The sequence below is a fragment of the Manacus candei genome, unplaced genomic scaffold (assembly GCF_025592945.1).
Source record: "Manacus candei isolate 608988 ecotype Guabito, Panama unplaced genomic scaffold, ASM2559294v1 h1tg000037l, whole genome shotgun sequence".
In the NCBI taxonomy this organism is placed as follows: Eukaryota; Metazoa; Chordata; class Aves; order Passeriformes; family Pipridae; genus Manacus; species Manacus candei.
The window spans coordinates 12,925,079-12,943,767 of record NW_026138085.1 but is presented as its reverse complement, the minus strand read 5'-3'; the positions used below and the strand labels follow the sequence as shown (position 1 = coordinate 12,943,767).

At 58.2% G+C, this 18,689-nt stretch overlaps 2 protein-coding genes across 2 annotated transcripts; one reads left to right on the top strand and one right to left on the bottom strand.

Annotated features, from left to right (window-relative positions):
• The first annotated feature begins 2,106 nt into the window (after positions 1-2,106).
• LOC127473998 (cationic amino acid transporter 2-like) lies at positions 2,107-8,238 on the top strand. The gene is made up of 12 exons (XM_051794285.1): positions 2,107-2,118; positions 2,395-2,431; positions 3,262-3,411; positions 3,522-3,677; positions 3,935-4,103; positions 4,372-4,508; positions 4,896-5,118; positions 5,584-5,720; positions 5,847-5,949; positions 6,080-6,263; positions 7,323-7,431; positions 8,174-8,238. Exons 1-12 carry the CDS (start codon positions 2,107-2,109, stop codon positions 8,236-8,238), a joined length of 1,482 nt encoding a protein of 493 aa, XP_051650245.1.
• A 511-nt stretch (positions 8,239-8,749) lies between these two features.
• CCDC69 (coiled-coil domain containing 69) lies at positions 8,750-17,832 on the bottom strand. The gene is made up of 9 exons (XM_051794382.1): positions 17,567-17,832; positions 12,567-12,636; positions 12,004-12,164; positions 11,746-11,821; positions 11,482-11,555; positions 11,146-11,247; positions 10,833-10,952; positions 10,508-10,605; positions 8,750-10,322 (listed from the first exon to the last, which is right to left on the bottom strand). Exons 1-9 carry the CDS (start codon positions 17,612-17,614, stop codon positions 10,154-10,156), a joined length of 918 nt encoding a protein of 305 aa, XP_051650342.1. The 5' UTR covers positions 17,615-17,832; the 3' UTR covers positions 8,750-10,153.
• Between the last annotated feature and the right edge of the window lie 857 nt (positions 17,833-18,689).

The window sequence follows — 18,689 nt, the reverse complement described above, 5'->3', positions numbered from 1 at the left end:
GAGCCCTCCAGTCCCCGCCTGCCGTGGCAGCGGGGCCAGGGACACATCCCACACCCGCTGCCACGCCAGACCTCAGCCAGGTGCCCGCGGTGCAGGGGGACCCAGTGCCGCCCGCAAAAGCACCCTGCCCCTGCCCCGGTATGGGGAAGGGGCTCACTTGGCACAACAGCCCCACCGGTGGGTGCAGGGGCCGTGTGCCAGCAGCGGTGACAGGCACAGTGCCAGGCAATGCCGGTGATTGCACTTCAGCTACGGAAACTTTATCCCCATCCATCCCACCCCCCACTGTGGTTTCCTGGTGAATGCCAGGAGCAGGGTTCCCCACTGCCTCCCGGGCTGGTCCTGTTGTCAGCCACGTCCCCCCTTTTCCAGGGTGGGAAATGTGCAGCCCTGACCCTCTGCAAGAACTGGAGGAAGGAAGGGTGAGGTTGGCACCCCAGGACCTGATTAACGGGGAAGGTGCTGAGCAAGGCTCTGCAATGAGCATCCGTGGGGCAGGACCAGAGCTGGCACAGGGAGCTGGTTTTCCCCCAGACCTTCCCTCCAGTGTTGCAGACACAGGGATGAGAGGACCTTGCAGCACAGCATGCTGAGCCTCTCCGGGATGCTCCTGTCAGGCTGTACCACTGCCTGCAGTGCCCTGAGGCCGTTTCTTTCCCTGCCTAACCCACCTCCTTCTTTGCCACCACCCTTTGCCCCAACCAGCACAGAAGCTGCAGCAGGGCTGGAGGAGTTGTTGGGCCTCCCCAGGAGCCACAGGCAGTGGTGTCTGTGCTCTGGCTGACACCAGATAAAACCAAGGGACCCCTGGAGATGCTAAAGGTTGCTGGTGTGTAACTTTTCAGGCATCCAAGCCCTGGTGGTACCCACTGGCTTGAGCAGCTCTCTGGAGCTGTATGGCATCTGAGCTGCTCAGCCCTGCCTGTCCTGGGCAGCAGGGACCCCAGGCTGGCTGTGACATACCTGGTGGCTGTCCTGCAGCCACAGGGCTGTGCTCCCCTGGAGGCAACCTGGGAGGGGGAGACCCTCATGGCCAGCTAGCACTGGCTGCTCCTTGGTGCCCTGTTTTTGTCTCAGGGCAATGTTCCCTTGGGCTGGCATTGATGTCTGGAGACCTCGCTCATGTGAGACGGCGTGGGTGACAAGCATGGCTTTGTTCACCCTGCACTGTAGTGTGGGACAACAGCCCTGCTCTCCTCCCTGTGCCCCTGGCTGTGCCATGGTGTGCCAAGCCCCTCTGCCCCAGAGGTGTTGGCCCAGCAGCTCACAGGGTGCTCTTGGGGATGTGGGGCTGCCCCATGCAGCCAGGACAAGGCAGCCCTGTGGCTAGAGCGTATACCTATGCTTTAGATGCTCTGGATCCTTCCTTGCTTTGCTCCTGCATGGCTGATGCTCCCTTCCTCTGCTCCTCGGAAGCTGAAAGCTAGAGGATGTGCTGAACCACAGCCTAAGAGGGTTTTGTCTCCAAATACTGTAAGCAGACTCAGCCTGAGCGCTACCTACAATAAAATCAAAGTTAGCTCTTCACCCCAAACACCATCTCCCAGCCTCTCCTTAGAGCCCAGAGTTGGTCCTCTTCTCCCAAGAAGCTGATAACCAGCCAGGCCACATTGTTGCTCCTCTCATGGCCTCTCCCTGCCAGGAGCAGCCCTGCAGAACAGCCTTGCTGGTGCCCAAGGACACTCATGTGACTTACTGACCCCAAGCAGCCTCACCTGGGACCCCTATCTACACAGCCTTGTGCCTTCATTTAAGCCCAGCCCTTGATTTATCCCAGCTCCTGCTCACACTCTGCTGCTCAGCCCCTGTGGGATGCACCCTGGCAGTGTCCAAATATCGGGGAAGTGCAGGCAGCTTCAGGACTTTGGTTCTGGAGCTACAGCTGCACACGCTGCTGCAAACATCCCATGGAGCTGGGTTTGCACTCCTCTGCCTCACTGCTGTGGCCAATTCTGGGACCTGCTCACCTTCCTCTGTGTTCCCCAGGGACATCTCAGCCTGGGTACAGTCACAGCTGTAGGTACATGCACCCCTGCACCCAAACCTGGCCACGTTTCGGTTCCTTTCTGCCTGGATTTTTTTCCAAAACCTTCTCCACAGACGGAGATGTGGGTCCTGGTGCGAGGGACTGGGAACAGAGGGAAGGGGTTCCCCCTTCCACCTGCCCAGGCAGCTTGGAAAAGTGAACTAAACTCCCTCAATAATGCCCCAGAGCCTATTAGCATTGCAGGCTGTGTGTATGATTTGGAAGGCGTTGTGGGAAAAATATTTCTGCATAGATTTCCCATTGTGCAGCCCGGAGTGGTGGTCAGCAGGGGGAGGGCCGGGGCACTCCCAAAAGGGATTTAAGGGGAGAGTGTAAGGGGGCTGCCTGGTGCTCGTCCTCCTCACCAGCTTGCCACTGGAGCAGTTTGCCCCAAGGATGGCTGGAGTAAGTAGTTTGTTTGCAGGAGAAGGGAAAATCCTCAGGGTGAGATGCCCAGGGCGGGATGGGTGTTGTGCGGTGGATGGGTGCTGCTGGGGGGGTGGGAAGGCAGCAGCCCCTCACCTCTAGGAGATACAGGATTTGTCCTGGAGACTGGGACTCCCTGTGCCACAGGATTTACAGCACCCCATCCTGTGTGTGGGGCACTACCCCGGGGTGGTCCCTGTCCCCTCTGGCTCCACACCACAGCAGGGATTGCATGGCCCTGTGTCCCCTGTGCCGCAGGGATGTGCCACGTACAGCCAGTAAGTAGCAGGTTATGGAATTCTGAGTGTGTGGCACAGGCTTTGCTTTGCTCTGGGGTAACCTGGAGGGCCTGGCAGCACCATGGGATATGGAGCCACGCATCCCTTGTTCTCCAGTCCTGGAAACTCCTGGGAAAGGGCTGTTTTTTTGGCAGAGAACAGGCAGCACCCAGGGAGTCCAGAAAGCACTGTGTGCATGGTGGGAGCTGCAAGGAAAACATTCAGGCTGGGTTTGGGTCACATCCCAGGGTGGTCAGTGCCCGTGGGACAGCAGTATCTTCATTGCCTGCTGCTTTCCTCTCCCACAGATGCTATGCTGGGGCCGCCTACGCTCTGTTCCAAAGATGCTTTCCCGCAGAAAACAAGTGCCAGGCAGCTCAGAGGGCTCCAGCCTCCGCCGCTGCCTCTCCACCGTGGACCTCATTGCCCTGGGAGTGGGCAGCACGCTGGGGGCTGGGGTCTATGTCCTGGCGGGGGAAGTGGCTAAGACCAGCTCTGGTCCGAGCATCGTCCTCTCCTTCCTGATTGCAGCTGTGGTGTCTGCCCTGGCAGGGCTGTGCTACGCCGAATTCGGGGCCCAGGTGCCCCTGGCTGGGTCTGCCTATCTCTACAGCTACGTGACCGTGGGTGAGCTGTGGGCCTTCGTCGCTGGGTGGAATCTGCTGCTGTCCTACGTCATCGGTACAAGGCCCTTTTGATCCCTCCACCTTTGCTGTGTTGGTGGCTTTCCTGGGTGTCATTTGAGACCTCCCAGGACCACCATCACTGCCCCAGATGTCACCTCTCCCCAGGTACTGCCAGTGTTGCCCGGGCCTGGAGTGCTACCTTCGACCAGCTCCTCGGCAAGAAGATGGGGAGGTTTTTGGGTGCTCATGCGGCCATGAGCTCTGTGGGGTTGGCAGAGCACCCAGATGCCTTTGCTGCTGGCCTGGTGGTCCTGCTGGCAGGTAGGATGCCTCCCCCTGTGCCACCCTCCATCAGGTAGGATAAGCTCCTCACCCCAGTGTGGGCTCTTCAGGATTGTGCTGACCCCTCTGAGGCTTTGCTGATTCCCTGAGCAAAGAATGGGGAACAGAAGGGGGATCTGGGGAAATCTGCAGGTCCTCCTGACTCTACCACTGTCCCCTCCTTTTCTGCCCTCCCCAGTAATGTCTACCCTGGTGTCATCCAGGGGCTCGGCCAGTTTTAGTTTTTTCTTCTCCAGGGCTTCTTTCCTTTGGAGTGAAGGAGTCCACCATGGTCAACAAAGCCTTCACAGCTCTCAACGTGCTCATCCTCCTCTTCATCACAGTGAGTGGCTTCATCAAAGGTGACCTGAGCAACTGGAAGCTCGGGGAGGACGACCTGCCACGGGCAGCTTCCCATGAGAATGGGTATGAGGGGCTCTGCTCTCCCTGTGCTTACTTCAGGGTGGGGATGGGTGTGGCTGGGTCACCCCCCTAATGCTTTATCCCAGGAAATCCTGCTTTCTCCCATTTCTCCCTGCCCTGGTGGCAATGTGTCAAAGAGCCAAAGTCCTGAGCCCTGCTGTGTTGATGCTGAGTGGCTGAGCAGGTTGGATGGACTGTTCAGCCTGACCCCCTCCTGGGACCACATTGCACTGACACCCCTGCACTGCCTGACTCTTCCTCCTCCTCCCAGGAACCAGTCCATGGCCAACAACATGACCAGTGCCTTTGGGGTGGGAGGCTTCATGCCCTATGGTTTCACTGGGACCTTGGCTGGAGCCTCTACCTGTTTCTATGCCTTTGTTGGATTTGACTGCATTGCTACCACGGGTAAGAGAGGTGGGGGTGATGCCGGTGGGACCCTCCCCTGAAGACAGGGGGCCAAAGCAGTGACTGTCCCCACAGCCCTGGGAGCTGCTACAGGGCTGGGAACAGGCACATTCCCAGCTCTGTGCTGCAGACGCCCTCTCCTGCCCTCTGTGCTCAGAGGAGGAACTACAAGAGTCCACGTGGCATATCTGGGCTAATCCTGAAGCAGAGACATTCCCCATCCCCATATCCCTGGAGGCCGGGAGGTCTAGTGGTCCTCACTAGAAGGTCTCTGTGTCCCCTTTCATGGAGGGATGTAGGATATACTCCCCAGCCTGAGTTGGGCTCTTAGCATGCTGTGCACACTAAATGAGCATCTGCTCCTACAGTTGAGCTTGTCTTTCCCAGGAGAAGAAGTGAGGGACCCTCAGAGATCCATCCCCATGGGCATCATTCTCTCCCTCCTCATCTGCTTCCTGGCATACTTTGGGGTGTCTGCCGCCCTCACCCTGATGATGCCCTACTACCTCCTGGACACCATGAGCCCACTCCCAGTGGCTTTTGAGTACATTGGCTGGAGCAGTGCAAAGTACACTGTGGCTGCAGGGTCGCTGTGTGCCCTGACAACCAGGTGAGAGGCACCCTCTGATGGCAGTTCTGTGATTAAGAACAAGGTTGCACTGGAATTTTAACACATCCAGGAGCTATTCCCAATCCCTTCCTTCTGATTTCCCTGCTTGGCCAAAATCCCTCAGCCCTTCCCCACAAACTCTGTACCCTCTTGATCAAGGAGAGCAGCCAAACCCCCGGCATTCTGCTTTGAGCCCAAAGCTGGAGGAAGTAGTCAGATGGCACTGTGACCACAGGAGTGGGCTGGGGTGTTCTGGCATGCACAGGGCTCCTCGAGACTGCGGACATCTCTTCCCCAAATACTGCCCATCATCTGGTGGTGAGGAAGGTGATGGTCTTGTCAGAGTGGTCTTGAGAAGGTCATAGACTATACAGAGTAATGGGAGCCCCTGTGGAGGAGCAAAAGGCAGGATGGCACCTCCTGAATTCCTGCCGTCTTTTCCCCCATCTCCTCCCCTTCCTGCAGCCTCCTGGGCTCCATGTTCCCCATGCCACGGATCCTGTATGCAATGGCTCGAGACGGGCTCCTCTTCAAACCCCTGGCCAAAGTTAGTCGCCGTCAGTGCCCGGTGGTGGCAACGCTGGTGTCTGGAGGATTGGCAGGTGGGTGAGTGGTTGGGTTACTCTTAACCTTGAGCAGGGCTTGGTGGGTGTCCTCTTTCTCTCTCTAGCTTACCAGTAGCTGTTTGAGCTCTGCTGGGAGGCTGAGAGGGCCTCTTGTCCCCGCAGCTCTCCTGGCCCTTCTCTTCGACCTGAAAGCCCTGGTGGACACGATGTCCATCGGCACACTGCTGGCCTACTCCATGGTGGCTGGCTGTGTGCTGCTGCTCAGGTGAGACTGCTGGGGACAAGGGACAGGGCTCACCCAGCTTCTGATGTGCCCATGTCTGGGACAAGGCTCTGGCCTGAGTGCACTGCAGGTGCAAACTCATGTGCCTTGACATCCGATATCTGCCCCTCAGATATCGGCCTGGACCCAGCACTTGGGACAATCCTGTGAGGAAGGTCCCAGCTGTGCAGCTCTGGTGGGACCACCTTGTCCGGCCACCCCTGCATCCCACCCCACGTTCCTCCTCTGCAGTGGCCTGGGCTCTGACAGCCGTAGGTGCGCCCAGGAGTGATGGATGGGCTTTACAGGGAGCCAGCGTGGGGGGCCCACGGGGGACATCTCAGGCAGGTTCCTGCTCAGTGAAAACCACCCAGCAGGATGCAGGATCTGCCTGGCTCCTTCCTGCCCTCTCCCCATTGCCACACAGCTGGCTGCCCCAATGGGATCTTGGGAAACCTCAAGCTTCTTCTGCTTCCCAGACTGGAGAGAAAAGTTAAACCCATCATGACAAGACACCCAGCCCTGTCTCCCCGTTGTCCTTTGTCCCACCATGGCAGCCTGGGTGCTGCATCACAGGAGAGGGATGGGCCTTGCCTGGGGAAGTGCTGCCCTGACACACTGCCGTGGTCCCTCCACAGCTGCCCTGGTCTGTGCCCTGAGCTGGGTGAGCACTGCTGGGCTGCCCTGCCTGCGGGCTGGGGGTGCCTGGTGCATTGCAGCTCTGGCTCTGCCTCTCTTGGGAATCCTGGCAACAGCTCTGCTCATCTGGAGGCAGCCTCAGAGCTGAGACAGAGCATCCTTCATGGTGAGCACTCAGCCCAGCCCTAGGGACGTCCCCATGGAGAAAGAGTGATGTGGCATTGGGGGGTGTTCCCTCTGCTTTAGGTCAGGCAGATCTTTGCCGTATCCACCTTAATAAAGCACTGCTGGAGGCAGCATGCAACTCATAGGGTTTTCCATAGGGACCATGAAGGCTGCCTGGTTCTTCCCCTCATGTCCTGCAGGCTGAAGGGACACCTTCTGCAGTCCCTAATGAGTCCAGTGCCTGCTGCAGGAATCAGAGATGCTCTTCAGTAAAAAGATACTTGGCCTTGACACCCTGGATTGGTGTTGCTACTGGTTTTCTGCCTCCCCCCTCAAATCCTGCAGTAGCTCCTGCCCCAGTGCAGGACACGTAAACCAAACCACCCTCCACAGGCTGCAGTCCCCCCAGCTTGGCTCTCTGAGCCTCACAGCCAGGCTGGGCTTCTCCTCACCTGTCAGCAACTAGCCAAAGCAGCAAAGAGCTGAATTTAGCTGTGAAACCCCTGTCTGCAGGCCAGCTCGTGCGTCTGGGAGAAGGGAAGACCCTATTCCCTTGTGCTTTGTTCCTGCAGGTTCCCTGCCTGCCCTTCCTGCCAATCCTCAGCATCTCCATCAACAGCATCCTGATGGCCCGGCTCAGCGCGGCCGCCTGGCTGCGGTACCTGCTCTGGATGGCTGTCGGTAAGCACGGCCACCCCTGAGCTCCTGGAGCTGGCAGCAGCCTCTCTGGGTGAAGCTCTGGTGGTCTGAGAGCCTGTGGCACTGATGCTGCTCAGAGCAGTGGTGGGCGAGGGAGGAGATGCTGAACTTCAATGTCCAGGGGTGGTGGGAGCACCGTGTCCTCTGGTACACGGCCCAAAGGGACGGGAAGGGGTGAGCACGTTGTGGTTGGGAGCGGATGGAAGAGAAACACTCCATACACACCTTATTCTGTCTGTCCCCAGGTTTCCTTATTTACTTTGGCTATGGGATATGGCACAGCACTGAGGGCCATTGGCTTGAAGGGGCAGCTCCCTGGGAGCCACCAGGAAGCACAGCCAGGGAAGTGGCTCTGGAGCCCCGTGGGACTGCCCTGTGCCCATCTGCTCCAGGGCAATAAAAGGAGATGGCTCATCCCTGAGTGCCTGGCTCCCTCCATCCTGTGCCCAGGGGCAAGGAGGCCCCTTGGGCTGAGGGTCCTGGCCTGCAGAGGGGGACAGCCCTGCCACAGCTGCAAGAGCTGCTTCCCCTTGGTCTGGTGAACCTCCCTGAGCAACTCAAATCCTTACAGTGAGCCTCGGCAGAAGGAGTTCTGTTTGGAGAGGATAAAGCAAACAAATGTTTTTGCTGCTGTTATTGGGTTGTGCACTTTTTTTTACCTTTGAAATCTCTCTGTGCAGGGCCCCACTGTCCCTCTGGCCCCTTGCCCACTCTGGTCCCTCAGCTGCTCACAGTGGACCAAAGGCTTCTTGTGGTGCCCTGACCCTTCATGTTGCCCAGGCACCCTGAGTCAGGCAGGGCTGACCTGCCTATCCCCCCTTGACTGCCAAGGTACTTCCTGGTCCAGGCTTTTTCCTCCTTACCGTGGGCAAGTCATTCTCTGCACGCATTTATTCCTCCTTCTCATTTCCCAGTGCTCCCCTTTCCCAGAACCAGGCACATTTCTCCAGGTCACACACAGGATCTGCCTTTGGGGTGGTGGGACATGGTACCAGGTGTCCAGAACAGGATGCCAGACCCCACCAACCTCATCTCCTTTTCCCAGAGATCCTGTCCCCTTCAGATACAGACAGGCAGGATTTCCTGTGGCATCTTCTGCTTTGGTGCTACAGCACCTGGCATGTCCTCCCACATCCCTGAGCTTGCTGGGCGAAGCTGGAAGGTGCCCCACCACCCATCCCCAGAGCCAAGGAGATGCTTGGATGATGCATGGAGCAGTAGGTGCCCTGGGGGGACATGTTTCTGACAAAACAGGCACCCCTATTCCCCCTCTGGGCACATCGTGGAGGTGTGTGGGTAAGAGCTGGACCCCACATCCGTGTTGCCTTCCTGGCTGCCTCGTTCAGCTGCTCTTTTCCTGGTAAGGGTCAGCACAAAGGACGGAAGCAGCTGTTGCAGTGGCCCTGCTGCCTTGGCAGGGCTGGGAGGTTCGGGGTCTGCTCTGTGCTGGGGAGCCCATTGAAATGAATGAAAAGAGGGAAGGAGCAGGAAAAGAGGGATCAGCTGTAGGGATCTCCTCTGGGGCTCCCTTGTCGTGTCTTTGTGGGGTCTGCTCCCACCCTCCCCATCTTCCCACCACACTGGGTTCAGAGCACACAGCCCCACTCTGGGATGTTCCTGCACCAGTTACCAAAACCACCGACACGGAATTCTTGAGGTTGCTGCTTCTTACGAACTTGTAATTGTTACAGCCAGTAGCACATTGGCCTGGTGCACATACACACACACACACACACACACACACACACACACACACACGTGCACGCACGCACGCACACGCATGTGCACACACACACATGCACACCCCTGGCTAAACAGCCCTGGGGAGGGGACAGGTCAGTGACAGCCCCGGAGCAGTGACTGTCCCACCACACTCGTGCACCCAGTGGAAAGTGCTTGTGTGCATCCAGCCCTGACCCACAGCCATGCTGGCAGCATCTTCCCTGTTGGGGATGCACTGGCTTGGAGCAGGATATGACCTGCTGAAGCCTGCTGTCCCTTGGGAGGATGCTCTGCTCCCCGATGTGCAGCTCTGGCACGCAGCCTCTGCCCAGCTTTGGGGCAGGAGATGGGGTTGGTGGTGCTGCTGATGGGCAGCGGGGACAAGGAGGGCTTGGGGTCTTTGTGGCAGTGAACAGGGACAGACATGGGCTGTAGGAGCAACCCCTGGGAGACATTTGCTGAAGGTGACGGAGGTGATGGGAGGAGGAGGGCAGGGATGGGAGCCCTGCCTACAGAGGTACCTTAACGCCATGTTCCCAGTGCCCTCCTCATCCTCCAAGTGCTCATCCCCATCCTAGTGAGCACCTCATCATCCTCGCCTCACGCCCTGGGCAGCACTGGTGCTGGTTATGCTCAGAGCCAAGCGCTGGGTCAGATCGGCCCAATGCAAGCCTATGTGTCCTGGCTGACGCCTTTTACCTCCAGACAGCCCCCCACAGACTGCCACCAGAGGAAGGGGTGCAGGGATGGCACGGGCGGGTGGCCAGGGTCCCTCTGCAGCCCCGCACGGGCTGGGGAAAGGCAGGCGCAAGTGTCCTGTGAAATGCTCCATTACTCCGGTCCGACGGGGCACCCCGAGGGCTCGGCCAGCCCGGAGCCTTGCCCTGGCTGGGGGGGCACTTGTGAGAGCAGCCCTGGGCTCACACAGCTGGGGAAAGCCCCGGCAGCCCCCCTGGCAGCGCGCAGTGCTATGGGTGCTGTGCTACGTGGCGATGAGGGGCACCTCGCCGGCAGCCAGGGGGAAGGGGGTGCCGTCCCCCCCGTTGAGCACACGGTACAGCAGCTCCTCCTTCTCACGGTGAGCTTGATCCCGCAGCTGTGCCTCCTTCTCCAGCGCCCCACGGGCGGCCTGCAGCTCCTCAGACAGCTGCCTGTGGGCAGATGGCACGTGCTGCCAGAGCCGCTGGGAAAAGCGCCCGCCAGCCCCTCAGCTCCCCGCAAAGCACCCGGTGCCACCACAGGCTGTGAGGTGTTCCCCCCACTGCCACCCGTCCCCCCACTGGAGGTGCCACCAGTGCAGTGGGGAGCCCGCTGGGCACGTGGGACCAGCACTTACCTTGCCATGACCAAGTGGTTCTGGGTGCGAACTTGCAGGTCCTCGTTCTCCTGCTGGAGAGTTTTCACCTTCTCCTCCAGCAGAAGGTTCTTCTCTTCCTGGAAGAGGGGCATGAGGGTGAGGAGGGACCACCTCTGAACAGTCCCTTCCCTGCCCTTGTGGGGAACATTGGCTTGGTGGCATTGCACCCACATCCCCTCCCCACTCCAAGACAGGAACCAGGCTCCATCCACCTTCACTCCAGCTGCAATTTCTGGGCAGAATTTAGGTGGGGAGGAGAGTTGAAAAGAGGAAAGCCCACCTGCAACCTCCACTTTCAACCCACCACGTTCTCCAGGTGCAGCAGCTTCTTATCCAGGCCATGGATGTGCTCGTTCTTCATCTCGATGACGAAGTGCAGGCTCTCCAGCTCCTGCTCCCAGAAGGGGCTGGGGCTCCCATACTCCTGCAGAGCCATCACTTGTGTTCAAGGGACCTCAACAGCATGTGCACCTCCCCAGGACAGGCTTTGCTCCCCCCTTCAGCTGTCCTGTGCTCCCACCTGGTTCCAGCCCCCCTGCCAGGGTCCATCAGAGAATTCCCCTGGCTTTGAGTCAGCACCCCAGAGCAGGCCCCCTCCCTGACACCCCTCCCCACACCTGGATGTGCTTCTTGTAGTCTGTGCTCAAGAGTGACTCTTCCACCCGCTTCATCTTCTCCTGGAAGGATTTCAGCTGGGAATTCAGTGCTTGAATTGTCTCCTAAGGCAGCCAGGGAAAAAACAGGATGAGAGGTATCTGGGACTTCTTCCTGAGCCAGAGCACTGCTCTGCTATGGTGCCCAAATAACTCCAGGGCTGGAGGAGCTGGCGTGGACTCTGGGCACACCAGGGACCAGGATGGCCACTGAGGAGCATGGGGCACCATGGCTGAACCAGCAGCTGGTGCTCAAGCCCTCCACAAGCACCCCTTCCCCAGGGATTTCTCTGCAGGTACCTGTAAGGCCGCCTGGGACCTGTGGTGGGACTCTGCCAGCAGCAGCTTCTCCTTCTCATGTGCTCTCTGGAGCTCTGCAAGGGGGACACGAGCTGAATGTCACTGGCTTGGGGACATTGGGGCAGCAAGCCCCACCTGAGCCCCACAATTCTGGGGAGCAGAGGAGCAGCACTCCTGCAACCCTGCAGGCAGCCAGAGGGGCACTGGCAGCACGGGAGGAGAGGACAGGAGGGCTGCAAAGAGCCCTGCTGCCCTGACATGCACCTTGCAGGGTCTCTGTGTGCTCTCTCCTCAGGGCATCAAACTGTTCCTTCAGCTCCAGCTCTTTTGCCTTTTCCACCTGGGAAGCAGGGAGATGACAAACACCAGCTTGAGGGATGCAGAGCCACACCACTTCGGGCTTCCTAACATTTTCCTAACCCCTTCCTTCTCCCAGCATGTGCCAGGTCTGTGATCATGGCCTGGGAAGTCCTGGCTGGCCCCCAGCTGCTGCCCCCAGCAGCACGTGCCTTTCTGACCAACCTGGATGTGAATGTCCTGGATGATGCTTGTGGTGCCTGCCCAGCCAGCATCTTGCAGCTGCTCCTCCTCCTCCTGGCCTTGGAGGAATCTTGCACTTTCTGTCCACTCCTCTGGCAGCACTGCCTTCTTTTTCCCATCCTCAGAAAGCAGGGAGGCATTGGCTGCAAGACAAACACGGCTGAAACAGCACTGGCCACATCCTGTACCCAGGCTGCTTGGACATCCTGGGCAGCCAACCTGCCAGCACGGTGGCCAGCCCTGTGCTCCTCCCACTGGACAAATACCTCCCTCCATCCCACTGGTCCAAATAGCACTAATTGGGGTGGTGCTGGCAGGCTCAGAGAGGACACAAAGCTTGTTAGGCCTCCTGTCCTGGGGGTGACCTGTCTGATTGAGAGGATGGGATGCCATTGGCTCTAGGACGCCATTCTCTCTGGGATGCCCTGTCTGCCCTCCTGTACCACCTGCAGCCATCATCATCCCTATCCTCCCCAGCCCTGTGCAGGCTGCTTAATATCACACTGAGAAAGCACAGCAGGGGTAAAACACACTTTTTGTCTCACCATTCTCTGTCTTCAAAGCTGTGAGCTCCTGGGAAGCCGATCCCCTCTGCTGCTGGGCTTTTAGCTGTCTCTGGCAGAAAGAGAAGGGGCTGGAGCAGGGGGGGACAAAGGGGGCGTCTGCAGGCAGAGGACACCCTGCACTGAGCACTCTTCAATCCCGCTAAAACACGGGTGCCCGAGCAGCAGTGGGCCCTCCTCAGCCCCCTGCCCTCTCCCAGCCCTGAACATCCATGGGAGTGCACGTGCTGCTCATCAGTCAGCCTCAAGCTCATGCCACTTCCCTGTATCCCAGACACTTCACCGTGCAGCATTCAGATGGAAAACCTGGGGGATGTTCATAACTCTTCCCCCCCCGACCCCCCCTGACATGGTGCTGGTGCAAAATAGACTCCAGCAGCAAAACATTGGGTGGGGAGAGCAGGCAGCACTTGGCAGGGCATCGGCTGTGGCACTGCCTTGCCACCCTCCTCCTGTCCTGGGATGCTCAGGGTCTCTGGCAACCTGCAGTCCCCCAAACACACCCCTTTGCCAGTGCATCACACAGCTGGGCTTTGACACATCCCATGCTGGAGCAGGAGTGAGAAATGAAACATAACCATAAATCAGAGGCGATGCAGACCCTGTGCAGGGCTGGCAGCAGGAGAGGGCTGGCGGTGGCCAAGCAATGACCTCAGGAGCGCAGGAATGTGCCGCTCAGCCCCGCGCTCCCGCACTCCCACTGCTGCCACGGGGCTGAGATAACCCAGAGCCGGGAGCTGCCTCCAGCAACACAGCTCCGTGGGATGCCTTCCAGCCCTGCATGGGTTTAATTTAGTCACTTGGAGGGGAGGAGAGAAAAAAAAAAAAGAAGTGGATATATTTTTATCAGTTGCTGAAAGATAGAAGCAAAGCTCGCCCGCTCCAACAGCTCGGCTCCACCGGCGCAGGGCGAGTCTGGCCCCTGATGCCCATCACCAGGTCGGGATTCTGGGCAGAGGCACAGATGCACCATGGGTGAGAAAAGCCACCTGCAGACACATTGCTGCTCTCCAGCTCCTGGCAAAGCTACCCCAAAAATACTGGTCCCTACCAAAGCCAGCCCTGCTTGCTGCCTGTGGGGAGCCGGAGACCCCCCTGTGCCAGCTGCTCCCCCACTGTCACAGCAGCGTGGCCAAATACAGCCAGATTAGGGAGCCTGGCTTGGGAAAAAAAGCAAGAGAAAGCAAACAGGCGTCCCTGCCTCTGCCTCCCCTGCAGCCCCCCTTCTGAAGCTGGAGGGAGGCGCAGTTCCAGAGAGCAGGAGAACTCTGAGCTGCTGGGAAGCCACGGCTTTATCTTCCCTTCTATGGCGCGAGCGGCCGTGGCGTTGAACGTGGCCCAGGAAACGTGGCGAGGAGGCACCCGGCAGTCAGGATTCACAGTGCTTGTTCTCCTTGTCCACACAGCTCACCCTGAAATTGTGGAGTGCCCTGGGGTGCTGCTGAGCCCCGACAGCTCTGCCTGCAAACGGCCCCCAGGGACCCCAACCTGTCCCCTGCACACCCCTCATGCTGATGTGCATCTTCCTGCTATTTAATGTATCCACGTCCTGTGATGGGTTTTGGAGTGGGGGAGTGGAGGGAGAGAGGGCGGTGGATGAGCAGTTGGGGCTCTGGAGGCCTGAAGGCATCACAGGAATCCCACACAGCAAAGGCTGTGTGTGGGAACCATCCTGACACAGGGGGGGCACACAGACCCCAGTTTGGATGATCTTAGCCTTTCTGCAAGCAGATGCTGTTACCACCTACAGGAGGGACCCCCAAACCCCTCAAACCAAACCACCTCTGTTGCATGTGTCCTGCTCTCTGGCAAAGGACAGAGAGCCCAGGGCTGGTCACCTCCACAGCATGGGCAATGTCCCCAGCACAGATCCAGGGAACCTTCACCTCTCTCCCACACCCCAAGCCCAGTGGGATAGGGCTTTAGAGCCCCTTGGCCTCTCAAGGAAGATGATTTGAGACACTGCACTGAGCTCAGAAACAGCTGAAGCGAGCAAGAGGTTCACCAGCATCAGCAGACAAATCTAAATACTTGCCCTGAGGCTACGAGTGAGGCACCTTCCTACCTCTAGGAGCAATTAAAATAGTGTCTAGAGCTAATTTTACTCCTAACCACTCCATTGTCCTTTGGGATAAAAGCTCCACTGCCAAAGCCAGGGTGAAAAGCAAAATGTGGCTGAAAGCATTGAAATATAGAGGCACCTTCTGCTGTCGCTTCCAGAGCAGCATGTGGCACCCGGGCCTCTGGTATCAGGCGCATTTTGGAGAGCTGGAAAACAATCCTGGCATCCACTGTGTGTGAAAGGAGAAGGTTGGGAGTTGCTCCAGCTGGAACAACTTTGGCCAGGGGAAGAAGCAGCCTGAAACATCCTGCAGGTGGGGACCATCCGCAGCACAGCTTATCCTGTAAGGTCTCAGCATGGAAACCTCTGCCAAAAAATACTTTCCAGCTATGAAAAAACCAAAAGTATCTACGTTCCTAGAACTAAATATTTTTAATAGTCTGGAGTGGAACTGTTTATGGATGGATTAATCGGGATTTCCAGCAGGACCTGAGACATCTCCAAGGATGCCAGTGGTGTGGAGCACCGGTGCAGAGGCACAGCTGCAACCTCTGCTTCAGCTTAGCATGAGGGGACTGTATTTTTCTTCCTCTTTTCCTGTTTTACAAGTACATTAAGCAATTCAACCATACAACCTAGCAAAGGAAATCACCAAGAGGCAGGAAATGAGTATTTAAATCTCGACTCTGCTCCTGGGGAGGAGGTTTTGCTTTGTGGCTGTGGAGAAGGGGGCCAGGATTTGGCCCATGACCCTAAAACCGCCCCAGGACCTGCAGCAGATGCTCAGTGCTGCCAGAGCAATGCTGGCACAGGTTCGTGGGACCTGTCTTCGACTCTGCTACTGTTTTTCCTCCGGCAACGGCTGTGTTACAAGATGACTATCACCTCTCCTGCAGTCAGATCTGTACCGCAGACCATACGCAAACCCTTCACACTGTTGCCAGCCCCGAGTTTTGCATCCTGACCCCTCCGTGGCTCCTCCTGCTGTGTGTAGTTCCTATATCTTCAAAATATATTCATCCCAGCCCTGGAAGGTGGCCAAACCTCAGCCCTGATCTTTTGTGAAGGCGACTTGGTCTCTCTCACGCCAGGAGCACGACCAAAGGGCAAGCGGGGACCATGAGTGGCCAAGCATGGGTGGATGGAGCTGGAGAGGAAGGGAACTCCAGGGACAGTGTCTACAGCTCAGGGCTGGGTTCTGTCTGTACCTCCTTATCTCCTCGCTGCCCACAGACTGGTGCTGGAGAAGGATGAGGCTGCCAAGGCGACTCCCCCAGGGCACACAGCGGCTCCTGGAATGCCATCCGCCCATTGGATCCAGCCCAGCACCAGCTCCCCAAGGTCACCTACAACCTGGGACTGGCCCCAAAAGCCTCCACAGCCCCCAGCCCCATTACAGTCCCCAACCCCATGACCTGCACCTGGCTTCTGGCTGGGCTCACCCCTGGGGTTTGAGGTCTCCCACAAAACCCAAGCAACCCCAAGCAACCAGCTCTGTGAGTCCACCTATCAGCAGTGGGAGGTGAAGGTCTCCCACCCTGCCTTTTGGTACCTTAGAGGCAAGAACATGGACAGGAGCAGCCCCATGGCCTCCCTTACCCCTTTTAGCCATAATGGGGATTTTAGGTTCTACTTTCAGAATTAACCTGCAACTTAGTCACAGTGGCAGGGCTGTTTTATGGTGCATGAATCTTGGTGAGCAGGCCACAGGGCTGAGCAGAAGGGCTGGAGGGCAGGCAAGTGCAGGAAGGGAGGCGTCTGCAGGCAAATGACAAATTTCCGCATTTCGGTAAATGTGTGGCTTTCGATACCTGGGGCCTCAGGGCTGCTGTTTCTCCCTGTCCCATGCCCGTTCCTGTGAGTTCTCAGTGTCACAAACCAGCCCAGAAGTGTCTGATCTTATGACATAGCAAAGAGTGGGATTTTTTTTCCATGATGTGGAGAAGCAGCCAAGCCTTAAAGTGCTGTAAATAAAGGCACTCGCTGGCTGTGGGGCTGTGTGAGCTCTCCGCCTGCTCCCCCTGCACACCCCAGCAGTGGGTTCTGCTCCAGCCGTGTGGTCCCCGGTGGTTGGGCTCTCACAGCCGCCTCTGCAAGGGGCCGGGGGCACAGCAGCACCACAGGGACTTTCTGCCTTCCCTCCAGCCCCTGCCACCCTCCAGTGATCACAACTCCCCGACACCAGTACAGCACATCCGACTGCATAAACAACTCCCAAGGCTGATGGTGGGGCACTACGGCAGCATGAGCACGTCAAATAACAATAACATAATAATAAAAATGTTGATAATAATAATCAGCAGATAATTTCTAGATCTCAGCTCACATAAGACTGATGCACTGAGATCTGCAGAGCACTCGGAGTGCTCCCCTACAGAAGTGGTGCCTTCAGCACAAAGGGACACAACTTTTGGGACAAGGGAGGATGCTGCGGGAGGCTGGCAGAGGTCTAGCTGGGGGAACCCATCCCTTTCCTCTATGGGATGAGCATTTCCAACAGGCATTCTCATCCCAGATGCTGCATCCTCTGAAGTACGAACTTCTCCGTGATGTGGGGGTGAGCCCGGAGGGGTGCAGGAGGGTAGAGCAGCAGGGCAGGTCGCTGCCACCTCCCGCTGTTCCCGCTGCCAGCTCCCCCACCACAATGCCGGCGGGGTCCCACGCAGCCGGGGACAGCCGCACTGCCCGGCCCCGCCACTCCCCGGGGCAAGGGGGACCCACGTTCCCAGCAATGCAAACCGCGCTCCCCACAGACATCAGCCCCACGCGAATCCCAGGTCCATCAAACCCCGGCAACACGTACACTGGGTCCCACGGGACCCCGGCCCCACGGACCCCGACCCCACGCGAACCCCGACCCCTCGCGAAGCCCAGCCCAAGCCCACCCCAGCCCAGCCCAAAAAGCCCCCGCAGCCGCTACCTCGGCACCGACGGGGCAGCAGCGCAGGGCGCTGCCGGTGCAGCCCATGGAGCCCCGGCGGGACCCGCTCAGCCGCGGGGCGCGGGGCGCGGCATCCCCCGGCGAGCGGCACCGGGCGGGACGGGACGGAATGGGACGGGACGAGCCGCCCCAACTGGCAGGCAGAAAAAAAATAATTAAAAAAAATAATAAATGAAAAAAAAAGTCCAGCAGCTGCTGACAGGCAGCGCCGGGAGAGGGTGCTCTGCACCCCCGAGCCGCGGGCAGGGCCCCCGGCCGCAGCCCGCCCGCCCCCGGGGCTGGCCCTCGGCCCCCTCCACCCCGGGGTGTCCCCGCCCTGGGCCGGGATGCTTCGGGAGTGCTCTGGCCCTGGGGTCCCCTGCACTGAGGATCTCCATCCTGGGGGTGGGATAATGGAAGCAGGACCCCTGCACGGGGAGTGTCGTCTCCTGGGAGAGGAGAAGGGGGAGCAAGACCCCTGCACCAGGGCTGGGGTGCAGCTGGAGCAGGACTGCCTCAGGGGCCTCTCACTGCTGAACCCACCCTAGCCTCCTAGGAGAAGGGATGTGAGGGTGAAGGCAGGATCCATCCTGTCTTTTGCCATCACTCCAGGAAATTACAGCTTGTGCAGGGGTAGTTGTGGAAAAGTGGTGGGTTTGGGGGTGTTTTCTCCTGGCAGGAAACCCCCTGCTCTGGAGGTCGTTGTACTGGCTGGAGGGGGCTTTCAGTGTGGTCCATATCGCCTGAGGGACTGCATCCTGGCAACCTCTTGAGCATCCCAAACACCCCAAATTCTGGGCCTGGAGCCAGGGTGCCCTTTTCCAGGAGGAAATCCTACACTTCGGAAATGGGTGCCAAAGAGGTAGGGAAACAAATGGATTTGAAAGTGTCCTGTCTAAAAAATAGTGGGAGGAAAAGCAGGTTCTTCCGAATGTTTTGATTTTGATGATTATTTTAGGTACTTTTAAAAATTATTATTTTTTTTAAGATATTTCTAGATGACCACACATTCTGACCTGAAAAACCCACTGCTGCCACCCAGCACTGCTGAAACGGGAGAGTTTCAACCTGGTCACGAGGCTGTGCCCATATGGAAACACTGCAAGTTTTTGTCAACAAGTTT